The sequence below is a fragment of the Eublepharis macularius genome, chromosome 7 (assembly GCF_028583425.1).
Source record: "Eublepharis macularius isolate TG4126 chromosome 7, MPM_Emac_v1.0, whole genome shotgun sequence".
Classification (NCBI taxonomy): Eukaryota; Metazoa; Chordata; class Lepidosauria; order Squamata; family Eublepharidae; genus Eublepharis; species Eublepharis macularius.
The window spans coordinates 122,565,026-122,582,764 of NC_072796.1; the positions used below are offsets into that span (position 1 = coordinate 122,565,026).

General features: G+C 44.5%; 1 protein-coding gene across 1 annotated transcript in view; it reads right to left on the reverse strand.

Annotated features, from left to right (window-relative positions):
* Positions 1 to 211: 211 nt before the first annotated feature.
* EXT1 (exostosin glycosyltransferase 1) overlaps positions 212 to 17,739 on the reverse strand; it is a 310,642-nt gene continuing 293,114 nt past the window's right edge. The window contains exons 8-11 of the mRNA XM_054984732.1: positions 16,091 to 16,180; positions 5,227 to 5,387; positions 3,453 to 3,624; positions 212 to 728 (exon numbers count right to left, since the gene is read on the reverse strand). Of these exons, the coding sequence (XP_054840707.1) occupies positions 543 to 728; positions 3,453 to 3,624; positions 5,227 to 5,387; positions 16,091 to 16,180 (609 nt within the window). The 3' untranslated portion in view covers positions 212 to 542. The remainder of the gene's footprint in view (positions 729 to 3,452; positions 3,625 to 5,226; positions 5,388 to 16,090; positions 16,181 to 17,739) is intronic.

The window sequence follows — 17,739 nt, forward strand, 5'->3', positions numbered from 1 at the left end:
TTTTAGGCATTTTCTATTTGTATGCATTTTTCTGTTTGGGTTCTATTTTTATTAAAAGGAACTGGATTACTTTTTTTGGCCTACAGAAATAGAAGTACTCCCCACCTCCCATTTAGATGATTTCCCCCACCCCTCTAACAAAAAGCTTTCTGTAAAAAAACAAACGGCAAGTTGTCGCATTTGACACTCACAACAATCAACACAATTCTGATTAAAGAAAGAACTCTGTTTTTAATAGGTTTTTTTATCATTAAAAAAGTTTAAACCTGCATAGCAATCATTTCAAAAAATAATTATTTAATGTTCCATAATGAAACTGTACACAACCTAGTCTTGAGCGACCTGCAGCCCCGCGAGGTGGTTTGAAGCAGTCCAGCACAACAAGTTTCCCTTGGGAGCCAGCACTTTGTTGGCTTTTCCAACGGCCATGTTGAAAGTTTTTTGTTGTTCCGGGTACAGGCTGGCCCCAAGAGTCAGTGGATTTGCACTGGGCTGCGGGAACAGTCCGGTTGCCCCACCTCCCCCACCCTCAGCTGGGCTCCTCAGAGTCGTTCAATGTCTCGATATTTCTTCCTCAGGATGGAGACTTGATCTTTAAAGAGCACAGGATCGAGCCTCATCTGAGAATGGATCAGCGGCATATAGCCAAACCAGCTGGCAAAAGTGTTCATGCAGCTCTGCCTCTGAGCAAAGTGGTCTGGGTCGGCCCAACGAGAAGCCCTGGAAGTCTGGAAGAGAAATAAAATGATGGGTCAGGTGATGGAGAATCTCTCAGAAGCTTAAGGCATTGAATATTCGTTTGCTATATTGGCTTGTACATATTGAGGTCAGTGAAAACTGGCTGAACTGAGGTCCTAAAGGTTGCTGCTAGCTCACATTAAATGAACAGAGAGGTATCGTTCACCTACAAATTGTGATTCTAAAGGTTGCATACATCCTGCTTCTCCACTAGTGAAAAATGGATTCCCCTTTGAAACACCCAACAGGCTATGCTGGCAACGAAGGGACCTGCATGGACAAAAGCCATAGTGAATGGGGACTGAGGTAAGGAAGGGCCAAGATTGAGTGAAAAAGCTGGCTGGATTCACCCCTAAGTCTTGTGTGTCTAAGGCCATAAAACCAGGGCTTTTTTTCTGGGGAAACAGGTGGTGAAACTCAGGGTAGTGGTTGCCAGCACCTGGGGCAACTCCCCGCAGGAGGTGGCTACCCTGATACTACACATGTGTGCGCAAAGTGCACGCATGCTCCCGGGACTGCGTGATGACGTCACTTCCGGAAAGTGACGTCATCACGCAGGGCTCCACAAATTTTAAACCCCTGTGCTTCAGCTGCTTGGCAGGGACTTCCCCGCCAGGCAGCTGAGGCGAGCCGGCGGGGTTTAAATGCCCCTTTCTGTGCAACTGCACAGTGGCATGGAAAGGGGCATTTAAATCCTTGCTTCAGCTGCTTGGCAGGGGCTTCCCTGCCAGGCAGCTAAAATAAGCTGATGGGATTTAAGTGCCCCTTTGCATGCCGCTTTGAAGCAGCACGGAAAGGGGCATTTAAACCCTGGCTTTTTTTCCGCTTCGGGTTTCCTAAAGCACATGATCATATCGGAGAGGTGCCGTAACATGGTTCTACCGCGTTCCGGCTGGAAAAAAGCCCTGCATAAAACACATTGTATGTGTGAAAATGCCAGTGTTTGCTCGTCTTCTTTTGATCACAGAACAAAACTTAAAATTTTGTGTCTGAAGTTCTGTGTTTGTCAACTGGATTGGGCAACACAGCTCCCCCCCCCACACACTGCTTCCCTATGTATGCTGAGAAATGAGGGTACAAATGTGTCTTGCCTTCCTGCCCACCTGACTTTCTTGTTTCCCTCTGACATTGCCAGCAGTCCATGTGAGGGAGTGATGGCTGTAGCAGGCTGCAATCCCAATATATGTAAACTCAGACTGCACAATCAGTGGACAATATTTGGGGAATCAGGAATGAACAATGCACTGGCTTGAGTAGACCCTGTTCAAACAATACCTTTGCCAGTGGCCATAGAGGTAATAACAACATTAATAATAACATTCAATTTATATATCACCATCCAGGACAACTTAACATCCACTCAGAGCGGTTTACAAAGTATGTCATTATTATCCCCACAATCACCCTGTGAGGTGGGTAGGGCTGAGAGAGCTCCGGAGAGCTGTGACTGAACCAAGGTCACCCAGCTGGCTTCAAGTGGAGGAGTGCGGAATCAAACCCGATTCTCATGATTAGAGTCCCATGCTCTTTACCACTACACCAAACTGGTAGATTGCGAAGGCAAGAAGGTGGGCTCTTGTCTTCACCCACTCTCTCTATACTTGTAGGGAAGAGATCAGGAGTCATACTTTCTCATCTGGCCCCAGGTATAATTCTACATGTCCTTTCGAAAACCTACATGTTTCATCTCCAAGGATAATGTAAGCCACCCATCGTTTTGGGACCGCAGAGACCCAATTCTAAAAGTTACCTCCTCTTCTCATGGAAGTGACTTGAAATAAGCATTTTAAAAATAAAAGATTACATCTGTTACAGCACAGTGGGAAAACACTCCTCCTCTCAGATTATGACGGTGTCAGGTTATTTTTGAACAGCAGAGATTTCATGTTCATTAACATGGGTTTATTTATTTTTAAAATGAGTTGTTGCCTAATTCAGACATGTAAGGAGTCTACCAAATGTCTATCTTGTCCTTCCTCAACTGAATAGTGAATAGCTAGTGAATAATAGTGTGAATAATAGTGTGAATAGCTAACTGAACAGCAAAAACTCTGTATATTTACAAAGGATGCCTTTTAGGGCAGATTTCATAAGCTAGTTATGTGATAACTGCAGTTTAACATATGAGGACCTGAGTGTGTGAAACTGCTCTTGCAAGTTATCACATTATTAATCACCCCAATTCACGCCAAACCCAATAGTAATACGGCAGGCAAAATAAGGTGGAAGAAGTCAGTCACTGCCCAGCAACCATCAGCTATCATAAACTATCAACACACCAGGAGGCCATTTTGCACATATATTACAACTTTTCAATGTCCTGTATTTGAATACTGCCCACTTGGTGTGACTGGCTGCTGAATGTGAAAACTGACTCCAATGAACAGCCTTGAGATGTATGTCAGAGAGAAAATTAAGTTCTGTCAGCAATGATCCACTGGTATATATGCAAACCGTCACCTGAAATTGCTTGTACATGTGAATGCTCCACAAAGGTGCCATGAAAATGAAAGCCAAAGAATGAATGACTTTGTTGTATCCCACACACAAAATTTAAATTCTGTATCTTGGGGCTTTACTGAATGCATCCCAGAACTACTGGAAATGACACCCATTAGAAAGGCAAAGCATCCAGGGCTACCGATTTTGTGAATCTCATCTTTGGCATTTGAGTAGACTAAAAAAAACCCTTTATTGAAGAAGGTGACCTGTACCTGTCCCATCATGGTCTCCTTATACTGTTTCTTCTGTGTTACTTTGATTGGAGGCAATTTTGTCACAGCTGACACCAAGAAGTTCATTAAAATGTCCTCACAATTAGCCAGTTGGTCCACCATGTTCTTCAGGCTGGCAGGCAGGTAATGAGTGTACAGGTAGTGATAATATCTGCAAAATCATCAACATATTATCAATGGGGATGATTATACATCAGAGACATAATAGAAACCAGGGGGGAAGAGATTCGGGCAGTCTGGGCAACCACATATGCCATACCTGTCAGTTTCTGAAGCTGTTATCGATAGAAGTGCAAAAGGTTACAGGGTAGAGGCAAAGGATGTTTGAGAGCCAAGTTACAAGAGATGAATTACACGAGGAGGAGCACGTGAAGGGAGTTGCAATGTTAGCTGGGAAGCTAAGTTTTAAAAGTGACCGAAAGGCTCTGTCAGTTTCCCCTCTCTACAGAGCCAGGGAGATGACTGCTCAGAGGGTTTGTTTATTTCCTCTTTGCCTCTTAGAAGGGGAGGTGAAACTGACAGAGCCTTAATCAGGGTCCTCCCTAATCAGGGTCCTCCCCACAAATACACACTGCGCAACACACAAAGTAGAGGGGAGGGACATGTGAATTTTTCTTCTCCCTTTAGCTCTATCAGGGCCTGCAGGTCTAAAAAGGCTAATTAAGTGCCTGCCGGAACCCCTTTGGAAGGAATAGATTTGTCCAAGAAGCTGCTACTTGCCAACACTAACCGTATTTGCCTCTCTAGTTATTGTGCTCTGGATCTGACAAAAATGGTTTTCTCTTCTTAGCGGTTTCCTTCTTCAAAAGGGAAGGGGAGAGACCAAAGACTGTCAACAGCTTATTTAAACATCAAGATGAAGTACCCTTCAGCACCTCTGCTCTTCTGCAAGCTCCCCACAACTCTGGGGAACAAACAGGAGACCAGCTCTTGGGAAAGCAGGAGGGCTAGTTAAGTATCTCTGATGGTCAGCCAACCCAAACCTTGTCTTGTCTGGGATGTGACCATGCTCCTCTGATGCTAACTGGCTTTCTATCTTAGACCTTTTGAAGAATTTGGGGGTTTCTTTGAAGTCTTTTGTTCCTCCATTCAAGAAACAGGGAACATTCAGATGGCTTTCAAAGTGCAACTGACTTCAAAGACCCAACACACAAAATAATGATTGCCAGATCTTTAAACTGCGGATTAGAAGTCATTATCCAGTTAAACAGAAATTCAAACACTATTCTGTCTCAAATCTCCCATTGGTGTTTTAACAAGTTTTTACAAAAAAAATCCGAAGGAGGAAGAAAAGACAGTTCAGCATATATTTTCAGAGCCTAAAGTAATCCATTTTTCTAACCAAAGATCTTTGTTTTAATTGTGGAGTAATAGAAAAGAGTGTGTCTGAGCATGTGAGGGATGCTTTTGCTTTCCCACCGATCACATGGCTCTGAGGATCCGTTCTCAAGTGCATCATGGGCAGTCGCGCCATTTTTTGAGCGTAACAGTCAGAAGACAAAAGATCATGCGGATCTTAAAATTTTCATCGTGTTTAAAGTGCCAGTTCTTTCTGTATCCTTCCACCAAGTTTTGGCATTAACATTTTACCATTACCAACCCATGTATGCGCCGAAGACTCCCTTCAACAAACCTCATTAAACCTAGATTCTCCAAGTGAATTTAGGAGTATCTCCAAGATCCATTTTAAGAGCTTCCCCTTGCAGAGTCTAGACTGCTAATTTTGCATACTAGTGTTGCTTCCGATTCTTACTTGTGGTAAATAGCAGCTCCGGTCAATACCATGGAATAGTCATTAGTCCATTTAGACGTGTAGCCCCACCTCTCCTTGGTGTTGTCCCAAAAATGGCTGCGGGCAGGATAGCCCACAATCCTCTCGGGAAAGCTCTGCCAAACCGTAAAGGCAAAATCCACCTGCAGGCAAGAAAACCAAACACCCATAATATGGCAAGCAGTAATCAAACAGTCTCAAAAATGTCAGCAAAACAAAATATTACCTTTCCACTAATTCATAATTTGCAATCTTGGAACTGTTGCAAAACATTAATTCTCTGTATTCATCAGTAAATTAAACTGACTGCTTGACATTTTGCCCTGTAATTATGCACATTTTAATGTTTTCCTGTTAACAGGAGTCTAGAGCTCCAGAGAATCACATTAACATTTTGTAGGCATGACTTTTTGCAAAGCAAAAGTTTACAACTAGTGGAGAATGTGTGTGTGTGTGTGGTTGCAAGTGTGTTGCATGTGTGCTGGATTTAATCAAAGAGTTGCTACTTCAATTCTGTGGGGAGAAGTGGTCATTGTTTTAATTACGTGGGGAGAATAAGCATGCCTCTGAGAACTCCCCCTCTGTCCAGCTTCCACTTGTGATCTAGGAGATCATTAGAGGGAGGGTGAGAACTCCTCCAGTTGTGACTCGTTTCTTACTCTCCCCTCCAGTGGAGAGAGATCAAGATGGGTAGCTGTGTTACTCTGTTTGTTGCAAGAGAAAAGAGCAAGAGTCCAGTAGCACCGATGAGACTAACAAGATTTGTGGTAGGGTATGAAAAAGTGAGCTGCGAGTCAGGAAAGCTCATACCCCACCTGTTAGTCTTACAGGTGCTACTGGACTCTTGCTCTTTTCTCCCCTCCATGACTGCCATGGAAGAGGCCATTGAGAGAGGACTGAAAAGCAGCCTGGATCCTTCTGTCGTGCCTGGACCAAGCTCAACCAGGAATCCCCCGTGGAAAATTTTATCGTCATCTATATTGATTTCTTACTCTCATCAGCCGTTGGGAAGCAGATTTTGGTTGAACAGTGGGAAAACATAAAAAATAACAAAAAATAAGTGCACACTGATGGAGGGATGGCATGTTACGATAAACGCTGTACTGCTGCTGAAAATGGTAGCCTCAAGGAGAGTCTCTCCCTGCCCCTGGTAATGCACAGCGAAACTTTGCTCATACTTTAAATCATCACACTGTTCATTCTCCTGTGACAGAGAGAGAGATCGGGGAAAACACAGAATAATAATGATAGGTCAGAAGGCTGGCTGCTACTTTTTATGGAGGGAAAGGGCAAGAATATCAACACTACCATGGCAACCCCTTGATTTTTATAATGCATTGCGGTTCTGTACCAAGATACACTGGAATATCTAAGGAGGACAGGAGCTATAGCTAATGGGAATGCAATGAAACCAGTTTCAATGCCTGGAGCAAATCTGCTATGGTAAGCACGTTCCTTGACGAAAATCCTAGCTGCGGCACGTTTGCACATATTAATTTATTTTAATTACCAGCAACCTTAAAATAGCCCAAATTACTACCCTAAGACTGAAATTAGCAACAAACAATTCAACAAAGTCATGGCTACTGAAAGGTTGGCCCATTTAAGGATCGATGGACAGCCATCTACACTCCAACTGACTTACCATATTTTAAAAAGTGTTTGTATGTATTTAATATGTTAATAAATTATCTGGTACTGGGAGTGAGCAATGTAGTGGCCAAGTTTGCAGATGATACCAGATTATTCCGGCTCGGTTGATCTGGACACTTGGATCCATGCCGTGGTGATCTTGAGGCTGGACTACTGTATTGCACTCTACATGGGTCTGCCCATGAAGGCAGCTTGGAAACTCGAGTTGGATATTGCAGCTCGGTTACTCTCAGGAGCTAGGTAGAGCAGCATCTAACACCCATTCTGGAGTCGCTCCATTGGTTTCTGATTGCTTAGCAGGTATTGGTTATTATTTACAAAGCCTGGACCCACTTCTGTGCAGGATCTCCTTTCCTGCTACATTCCTCCATGAAAGCTTTGCTCATCGGAGCAAACCCTTCTGAAGTTGCTGCCCTGAAAATGTGTAAAAGCAACAGCAGCCCATACCTGATCTTTCTCTTTTGTGGCCCTGATCTTGTGGAATGGGCTGCCAGAAGAGATCAAGAAGGTTCCCACGCTCCTGTCATTCCACAGATGGAGCAAAACAGAATGACTCAGGAGTGCAATTTTATAAGGGAAACAGGGCTGTAGTATAAAGGAATGTGGATGCTTCTTTATAAAACCAACAGGATTGTCTATTCCATTGTTTTCTGAACTTATCTTGTTCTTAGTGTATTGTCTTCTACTTCTGTAATTTCATTTTGTTATGACTTACATTTTTTCACTGTTTTCTATTTTGTCATTCTTGTCCTATTGCATTGTTTATTGGGTGTTTTATGCTGTCTGGTTACATTGTTTTATAATATGCAATCTTGACTTGAATCTGAGAGAGAAAGGTAAGCTATAAATAAAAGACTAAAAAGGCTGAATGTGAAGAGCTCATCTCAACTGGACATGAAAAATGAAGTTCAATGTAGGTAAGTGAAAGGTGACGCACAATGGAACAAAAATAAAACAAATCTCAATTTTAAGCATATGATGGGGTCTGATCTGGCTGAGACTGAAAGAGATCTTTGATTTGTACTCCTACTCCTACTAATATTCGATTTATATACTGCTGTTCAGGACAACGATGCCCATTCAGAGCAATTTACAAAGTGTGTTATTATTATCCTCACAACAATCGCCCTGTGAGGTGGGTGGGGCTGAGAGAGCTCTGAGAGAGCTGTGACTGACCCAAGTCACCCAGCTGGCTTCAAACAGAGGAGTGGGGAATCAAACCCAATTCTCCAGATTAGAGTCCTGCCGCTCTTAACCACTACACCGAACTGGCTGTAGTGGATAGTTCAGTGAAAATGTTGACTCAGTGTGCAGCAGGAGTGAAAAAGGCAAACTACATGCTGGGGATTATTAGGAATTGAAAACAAAACACCCAGCAGTGTAATGCCCTTGTATACAGCTATGGTACAGCCTCATTTGGAGTGTTATGTAAAGTTCTTGTTGCTGTATCTCAAAAAGGACACTGCAGTGGTAGAAAGCAGTACAGAAGAGGACAACCAAGACTATTAAGGGTATAGAGCACCTTTCCTATCAGGAAAGGTGCAAGAGTTTGGATTTTTTTCTGTTTAGAAAAAAGGCCAGCAAGCTGGGGGGATATGAAAATTTATAAAATTTTGCATGGGATAAAGAAAGTGTTTCTCCCTCTCTCAAAATATTAGAACTTGGAGACAGCCGATGAAACTGACGTGCAATAAGTTCAGGACAGACAGAAAGAAATAATTCTTTACTCGGTAAGTGATTAAATTGTGGGATTCAATGCTAGAAAATGTAGTGATGGCCACATGCGTCGATGGCTTTAAAAGTGGGTTATACAGATTCATGGAGGAAAGGTCCACCAGTGGCTACCTCCACACTCAGAGGCAGTAATCCTCTGATACCAGTGCTAGGAAGCAACATCAGGAGAAGTCTTTGGGTGGAATGGAGTTGGAATTGCAAAGCAGGTTAAGAGCCTGGGGTGGCTCACTGACCCAGCTTTGCTGTTTGAAAAGTAGGTTCATGTAGTGGCCAAGACTGCCTTCTCTTTGCTGCATTTGGGTCACCAATTCTCTCCTTTCTTAGACTCACATGATCTGGCCATGCCAAACCGTTGCTTGTAACCTCACAGCTGGATTACTGTAACATGCTCTGCTTTGGCCTGCCCTTGAAGACAACTCAGAAACTTCAGAATGCAGCAGCCCAGTTATTGTCCGGGGCTAACCAACAGGAGCACATCTTGCCTATTTTAAAACAGCTACATTGGCTGCAGTTTATTTCCGAGTTCAAGATGCTGGTTGAGACTTCTAAAGCTCTTCATTGCCTAGGACCCACATATCTAAAGCCACCCCTTCCCATATGTCTCTGGGCACCAGTTGCACTCTTTAGGCGGCTAACTGTCCCTTGCTTAGGTTGGCCCATGACGTGTGCTTTGTCCATCATAGCTGCTGCCCTATAAACTAGATTCGCTGAAGAAGTGTGTTTGTCTCTGTATGTGGATGCCGTCTCCAGAGATACTGAGTGATTCCGCACACGTTGGATAATGCACTTCCAATCCTCTTTACAGATCATTTGGAACGGATTTTGTTGTGTGCAGAACAAAAAATCCACCTCAAATGACTGATAAAGTGCATTGAAAGTGCATTATCCAACCTGTGCGGAATCAGCCATTTATAAGGCATTGCAAGACTATTTTATTTTCCAGGGCTGTTAATGACATGTACCTTGACCTGGATAGACCAGGCAAACCTGATCTCGTCAGATCTCAGAAGCTAAGCAGAGTTGGCCTTGGTTAGTAATTGCATGGGAGACCTCTAACAAAGACCAGGGTTGCAGAGGCAGGCAATAGTGAACCACCTTTATTAGTCCCTTGCCTTGAAAACCTCAACAGGGGTCACTGTAAGTCAGCTACGACTTGAGGACACTCTCCTCCGACTAATGACATGTAGGCTTCAGGCATTTTGGAGGGGGGTATGGGGGTGGTGGTTTATTGTATACTTTAAATTTGAGTTTGTAAGCCATCTTAAGCCAGGCGGAAAGGTGGGATGTATTTTAATAACATCAATCAACCTCTGTTCAGCTATGAAGCTCTCTCGGGACCGAGCGGGATGTGAAGTTGGGAGTTCTCCAGGGTCTTAAGCAATGGAGATGCTGAGGATTGAACCCGGGAACTCCTGCACGCCAGGCAGATGCGCTGCCCCTGACCCTGGGCTCTGTCCGGTTACGGACCGGGAATTCCCTCCCCTCCCTTCTCTCACTTCCCCCCAAGCCCTGCCCGGCACAGCCTCCCTGCCAGACTATTCACATTACTTTTATCATCTTTTCTCCACCTAGTTCGATTGTGAATCTTCCGAGCAGGGACGGTGTCATTTCTTTTAGCCTGCGCCATCACCCTCCGTGTACTGTCGGTGCCAAATGAATGCTAAAGACAGTTGCAGATAATATATTACATGCAAGTCTCATAGGCTTCTTTTAATAATTTTGCTCTAAAGCCGACGGTTAGCAGCAGAACCGATGACTGGCCTGCACAGGAAGGGGAAAGGGGAGGGGAGGCAGCCCGACAAGCTCTTCCTCTCCCGTCCTCCTTTGTCTCCCCACCTTTAACCTACGAGGGGTTTCTAATTATGACCCACATGCATGTTCTTCCCAGCATGCCGCATGGCATTTCGGACTCTTACCCAGAGGAATAAAAAGGCTTAATACTTCATTTCATTATGAATGAAAGGGCATAACCTTCATTAACGGCAAGAGATGAAAGAACAGAAGAAACCATTGGGGTGTGTGTTTTTTTTTTTTGCAGGTTTTAGCATTCAAATGTGAAAGCAGGTTTCAGGAAAATATTATCCTGTGTATAAATCAGACACTCTTAGGCCACATCCCCTTTGCCTTCCAGTGGTGCTATTTAAGAACCTTTAGAAGGCTTCTGGCCTCCTCGCCAACAGTTCTGAGTTCGAGTCTCTATTTGTTTTATTTACTTCATTTATACCCTGCCTTTCCTCCTAATGAAGACCCAAAGATGCTTAAGTCATTCTCCATTTTATCCCCACAACAACCCTGTGTAGTAGATTAGGCAGTGTGTGAGAGACTGGCCCAAGGTCACCCAGCAAGTTTCCATGGCAGACTGGGGATTCGAACCTGGGTCTCCCAGACCCTAGTCTGACACTCTAACCACTACACCCCATAAGAAAAGAGGATGACGGCAATGGGAAGTCTGGTGCAAGAGCAAAACTTGGTACAGAATTTGACATCTGGAAAATCTCCGCTTTCAGTTGATTAACAAACCCTCCTCCATTTTCTAGTCGTCAGTGCTCCTGGGAGAGACTTGAATGAATTTGATAAAAACCGCAGAAGCCAGAGGATGGAACCGGTGCAGGAATTCCAGTGATCAGGGGCCAGGCAGCCTGCACCATCTTTTATTTATTTATCTCTTTAGAATATTTCTATGCTGCCTCTTCAGAGACCTCCTCGAGGCAGCTTATCATTAAAAACCACCGTATAAAATCATAAGCCATTAAACACCCAAGCCACTGGGCATGAGCAGCTCAAAAACAATCCGTAACACAGCAGCAGACCATTAAAAGCCGTTAAGTTAAAGCGGTTCCTCAGTGGAACAGGCTTCCTCGGGAGGCGGTGGGCTCTCCTTCTCTGGAGGTTTTTAAGCAGAGGCTAGATGGCCATCTGACAGCAATGCTGATTCCGAGAACCTGGGCAGATCATGAGAGGGAGGGTTACATCAGTGCTTAGTTCTCGTGGCCTCTTCTTACATGCCCAGTGTAATGCCGGGGTCAGGTAACAATTTTCCCCAGGCCAGTTCGGCTAGGCATCCTGACAGTGTTTTGCCATCTTCTGGGCACGGAGCAAGGGTCACTGGGGGTGTGGGGGGAAAGAGGTAGTTGTGAATTTCCTGCACTGTGCAGGGGGTTGGACTAGATGAACCTAGAGATCCCTTCAAACTCTCTGATACTATGAAATACCTGGGTAAAAAGATGTGTTTTGGCCTGGCGCCTAAAAGGACATAAAGAAGGCACCAGGTGAGCATCAAGGTGGAGGACTCCCTGTCTTTCCCCTGTCTGCCTTCATGAAAAAGTGTGCTAACTCGCAGGTATCAGTAGCAGTATTCTGGTTAACTGGGCGCCTCCGGCAGTGGACCAGGATCCTCTATCTCAAAACCATTAGTCCAGAGTTACATGAGACCACTCCCCTCCTTTCCTTCAAAGCGCTCCTCAAAACCTACCTTTATAATGAAGCTTTTGGGGAAACGAAGCCGAAGCATGCATCGCGATCTACCTATTAACATTTTTACTCCACCCTTCCCTCTAAGGCGCTCAGGGCGGCTTCTAATCACATGAAGCCGCCTTATACTGAATCACACCACTGGTCCATCAGGGCCAGCCTTGCTACTCAGGACTGGCAACGGCTCTCCAAGATCTCACATCACCTACTACCTGGCTCCTTTAACTGGAGATGCTGGTGACTGGGCCTAGGACCTTCTGGGTGAGCTATAGTCGGCCCCTGCAGTGCTGGCTTATAGCGTCCCAAGGGCCACTCAGCTTGGCTTTGTTCCAGGCTTATTATAACTTCCCAGCCTGCCCACGAATACCATCACCTGGGACCAGTCGTTCCAAACATGTTGGCTGAACCACACTGCTGTGTGTCAGGAGAAAGGAAACAGCTTATAACCAGCATCTTGAATGGGGACTGGAAAAGAACAGAGAGATGGCAGAAGCACGAGAATGGCTCATTGCTCATCCCAGATAGGCAGATGGCGAGAGGCAACAGTATCTTTGATGCACCCGGAAGCGCCATTTGGCTGAGTGGGGCAACTACCCTCTCGTAAACAGCAAGGGCATTCTCTGAAAAGCAACAGAGCTTGATGCTTCTCGAGAAGGACTGTCCTTTTAAGGGAGAGGATGGAAGAGGGGGTGAAGCAGCAGAGGAAGAGAAAAAGGAGAGCACTAAAATCGAAAGAGACAATAAAGACCCCAAGCTTTTCCACAGCTGCCATTAATAATGTATTTCCGATATATTGCACTGTTATATAAACGGTCGTCGGTTTCCCTTTCTCTTTGTGGGAAGAGGTGCTAGAAATCAATACTCATTCCAGTTGTAAAAATTGGTTTTCTACAGTGTTTTTTCCCCCTCTCTGTGGCTTTTTCCTTGAGCACAATCTTGCTCTTGGCATGAAGGTTCTGAGGTCTGAAGTACAAGGAATCTCCTTTAATTTAAAGACAGGCGGGCTTCAACTCTTGTACATGGGAGGGAGGGACGCAGCAATCAGACACAGGAACCAAGGAGGGAATGTCTGCTTTACAAGCAGCAAGGCTGCTACGTAAATGGTGGAGGAGGCACAAGACAGGGCTGGGCAAACTTGGTTATTAAAAAGAAAAAGATACCATAAAATAATCCAAATTCCACATCAGAAAAATAAGAGTTCTGCAACTTGCATTTATTAGATGTCTTTGCATCATGGATTCTGAAGTTGATCAATGCATACATGAAGCAAGTCCAGGAGCACGGGGTGGTGATCGGGGTGTTGTGTTGTGGCCTTGGGCTGGTCACTCTCTCTTTGCCTTGGGGGGTTGTTGGAATGATCTATTTATACCCATGGGCTTTTCTCCCCAACAGGGAATCAAAGCAATTTACAAGAGTTCTCCCTTCTTCTGTTCTAGCCTCCCCACCCTGGTGAGTTAGGTCAGGCCAGGAGGCAGTGACTGGCCAAACGTCACCCACCGAGCTTCTGTGACAGAGTGGAACCTGGTCAGAGATCCACAGGAGTTAGCCGTGTTAGTCTGTAGTTGCAAAATAGTAAAAAGTCCAGTAGCACCTTTAAGACTAACCAACTTCATTGAGGCATAAGCTTTCGAGAATCACAGCTCTCTTTGTTAGATGCATTTGACGAAGAGAGCTGTGGTTCTCGAAAGCTTATGCTTCAATAAAGTTGGTTAGTCTTAAAGGTGCTACTGGACTTTTTACTATAGTGGAACCTGGGTCTCCTAAATCCTAGTCCAGCACATCAACCACTACATCATGCTGGCTAGAGGAGCACCTTGGAGGGAAGGATAACAATGCAACAGCCAGGTTGAATGACAACTGCTGTTACCTTCCATGCAAACCTGCCTGCATATCAAAATCTGCCAGAGGCCCTTGTTCACATGTCACCTGCACCAAGAGGGACCAGGGTGGTCATGAGGCAACAGAGCTTTTCAACAGTAGTGGCTACACTGTGGGAAGCTCAGGAAGTACCTTCTCTGATGGTATTTTGGTGTCAGTCTAAGCATTTGGGGCCCTCCCCTAACAGTTCACTACTATAACACCATTTTGCGATTGTTTTGCCTTTGGAGTTGTTTGGCCACTTGAATCCAGTTTGTTTCGCTGCCCTTGTATGCTTGCTTGGATATTTTTATTTTTGTAGCACTTTCATTGATTTTTAGTCACTGAAATAAACTGCAATGTTGTCCCCCCCCACCCTCCATTAAGATCTTGCTCCCAAGCATTGCTCTCTGTGATCCCACCCTGGCAAAGGTGACCTGGGCCGGGGGTGGAGGGAAGGTGGCTTTTCAGTGGCGGCTTCTGCAAAGGGAAGTCCTACCTCACCTACAGTTTGGAATTCTTTGAGCAGGTTGACATGTGTGTGGATAAGGAGCTTTGGAACTCCAAGTATATAATGTCTGCTGGGAATTCCAAAGGCTTTTGTCAAGGTGCCTCACCAAAGACTCCCGAGTAAGCTTAGCAGCCATGGGACAAGAAGACAGGTTATCTTATGGATTAAAAACAGGGAGCACAGAGTAGGAAGAAATGGGACATTGTTCTTAATGGAATGGAAGTAAGCAGCGGGGTGACGGTGTCCCACAAGGATGAGTATTGGGATACACACTATTTAATTTGTTCATAAATGATCTGAAATGGGGGGTAAGCAGTGTAGTAACCAAGTCCGGCATAGCCAAGTTTCTAAATTATTCAGAAAGAGTCCAGAGGCTACTGGACTCTTTTTGATTTTGCTACTACAGACTAACACGGCTAACTCCTCTGGATCTTAAATTATTCAGGATGGTGAAAACCAAGGTGGATTCTGGATACTTCCAGGAGGGTCTAAATTGGATAAGTGGGCAACCAGGTGGCAAATGAAGTATAGGTAAGCTGCAAGGTGATTGGGGGGGGGAGCAAAAAAAACCCCTCTTCCTAACTTTAAATGGATCTGAGCTGGTTGCGACCGAAAATGAAAGAAATCTTGGGGTTCTAGTGGTTAGCTCAATTTATGATTAGGAAAGGGTTTGAAAATGAATGCTAGCATTGTAATGCACTCGTATAGATTTATGATTAAGTCTTGTGTAGAAATCTGATCATTGTTATCTCCAAAAATATATTACAGAGCTTGAAAAAGCACAGAAAAGGCCCACCAAGATGATCAAGGGGTTTAGAGCACCTTTCCTATGATCCAGAGGAGTTAGCCGTGTTAGTCTGTAGATGCATCTGACGAAGAGAGCTGTGGGTCTTGAAAGCTTATGCTACAATAAAGTTGGTTAGTCTTAAAGGTGCTACTGGACTCTTTTCTATGATGAACAGCTGAAGAGCCTGAGGATTTTCATTTTAGAGAAAAGACAACTGATATGGGATGGGGGTGGGAGAGGCATTATATAGAGGACTATAGAATTATGCATGGGATGGGAAAACTGGATAGAGAGAACTTTTTTGCCTTATTCCATAATACTAGAACTTGGGGGCGCCCAATGAAACTGAAGAGCAGTAGATTCAGTAGGACTAACAAAAGTAAGCAGTTCTACTGTGGGAATCACCAGTGGATGTAGTGATGGCATTGATTGATTTAAAAGGGGATTAGACGGATTCATGGAGGAGAGGGTCTGTTACTAGCCATGATGACTCAAGGGAACCTTCATGTCCGGAAGCAGCGAACCCCTGAATGCCAGAGCTAGGAGGCAGTATTGAGGGGGCGTTTGGCCTCTACCCTCAAGGGCAATTGGTTAGTCACTGTGTGAAACAGGACGATGGACTAGATGGTGTGATCCAGTGGGCGCTTCTGATGTTTTTATGAAAGATATTGGGGAATAAAAATGAAATACCAGTATCGACAAGGGCTGAGGCAGCAGTTCCAGTTCAGCTTCCCAGCTCCACTGGTCCAGAGGTCAGTTGTGAATTCTCACTTATTGCCAGTGTGAGGTGGGCAAGCCAGTGAGCAAAGCCGTAAGGAGGAGAAAGGTCTTACCTCAGTGGTTGAAAGCACCGTATCCTCATCGAGGCTTAGAACTGCGTCAGTGACCATGTTCTCATAGGGCAGGAAGCGACTGCTCATGACCTGTGGGGGAGGACAAACACAGCCGATGAGAAGCTCTTGAGCCTTACCCAAGGGAGATACTTGCAGCCAACCTGGCTCTTCATGGAGAAAAGAACCGTATCAAACCACAAGGCCTTCCTAAATATCTAGAAAAAGATACGAACAAGTCCGTTCTCATACACAACAGATTTTTTCAGGAGTCCCCAACATGGTGCCTGTGGGCTCCATGGTGCCCGCTGACACCTTTCCTGGTGCCTGCCAAATGTTTTTAAAACGTGGGTGGGACCAGGTGAGCCCAGAAGGGCTTCTGATTAGCCATTAGCGATCTAATCTGATATGCAGATTAAAATAATATTGTTTGGTTTTATTCTCTTTCTTACGCCCCTCTTTCCCAGGATTTTAAAAAAATTAATCCTCTTGTCCTCTCCACTTGGACTGCCCCTGTGTGTATTTCAGCATCTTCTGTGGTGGCCATTTTGTGGTTGACACTACCTCTTGTGGCAGCCATTTTGTGGCTGCGCTCATCACCCTGTGCCAGAATTCCAAAGGTGCCCATAGAGGCTCAAAAAAGTTGGGGATCCCTAATCTATTTATGTATATTAAGAAAAATTGCTTTGTGAAATCTTCGTTCAAACTCCTCCACCCCGTGTTCTCTGGACTGTGCTGAATTGCATCATAGGCTATGTTTATTTTATCTTTTATTTGTGTGTTTGTATTTATAGTGGGTTTCCCCCTCCTCTTCTGTGCACATTTTATATGAGAAAGGAAAGGAAGAAAAAAATAAAGGAACAACATCGCAATCAATAACCGTGTCACGTATTACGCTGTGTACAGTGTTCTTCTTTCCCTTCATAGGAGACGACATTCTGCACCTTCATCCGAATGGAAGGATTTCTCTGCTCAACTATAAATGTCGATTTCTACCAGCATTTCCAGCTTACAACCTTTGATAGAAGCAATTCATCTCTGAATGGCTCAGTTCCTCTTACGAGCAACAAAACAGCCTCATCTCACACACACGCAAAGACAAAATGGGGTACAAAATAAAGGAGGGCCAGTTCCACAATGCAAACATTCACACGGCAGAGGCACATCTGTGTACAATTCTGCAGGAATCCCACACATGTGCAGACTGTACCTCTCAATGATCACACATATGCATATCTTACAAAATCCACATATGGCACACAACTGCAACTTCCCAACATGGGTCTAGATTACAATGGACATATATGTGGAATTGTCACATATTAACCAAGTGAATGAAGGTTTTGTGCACTTTTTAAGACAGATGTTACTGCAGGCAGGCAGGTGCCCACACATCTGTTGCAATTTCCAAACGCTCATGACCAACAGGACAAAATTCTGTGCTTTCTTTTTTCTATGGCCATGTTGTCTACATCTTCTACAAGTTCCCTCTGCTGCAAGCAATCACCCCTCCTTTTTTGTGTTTGGGCTTCCTGGTTCCCAGGATACAGAAGGGAACAGGAGCCATAAGCCAAACTAGGGTGAATTATTTGTTTCACCAAGATGAGAGCCCGGTTACATATTATCATGAGGAGACTCTTCATGTGAATATC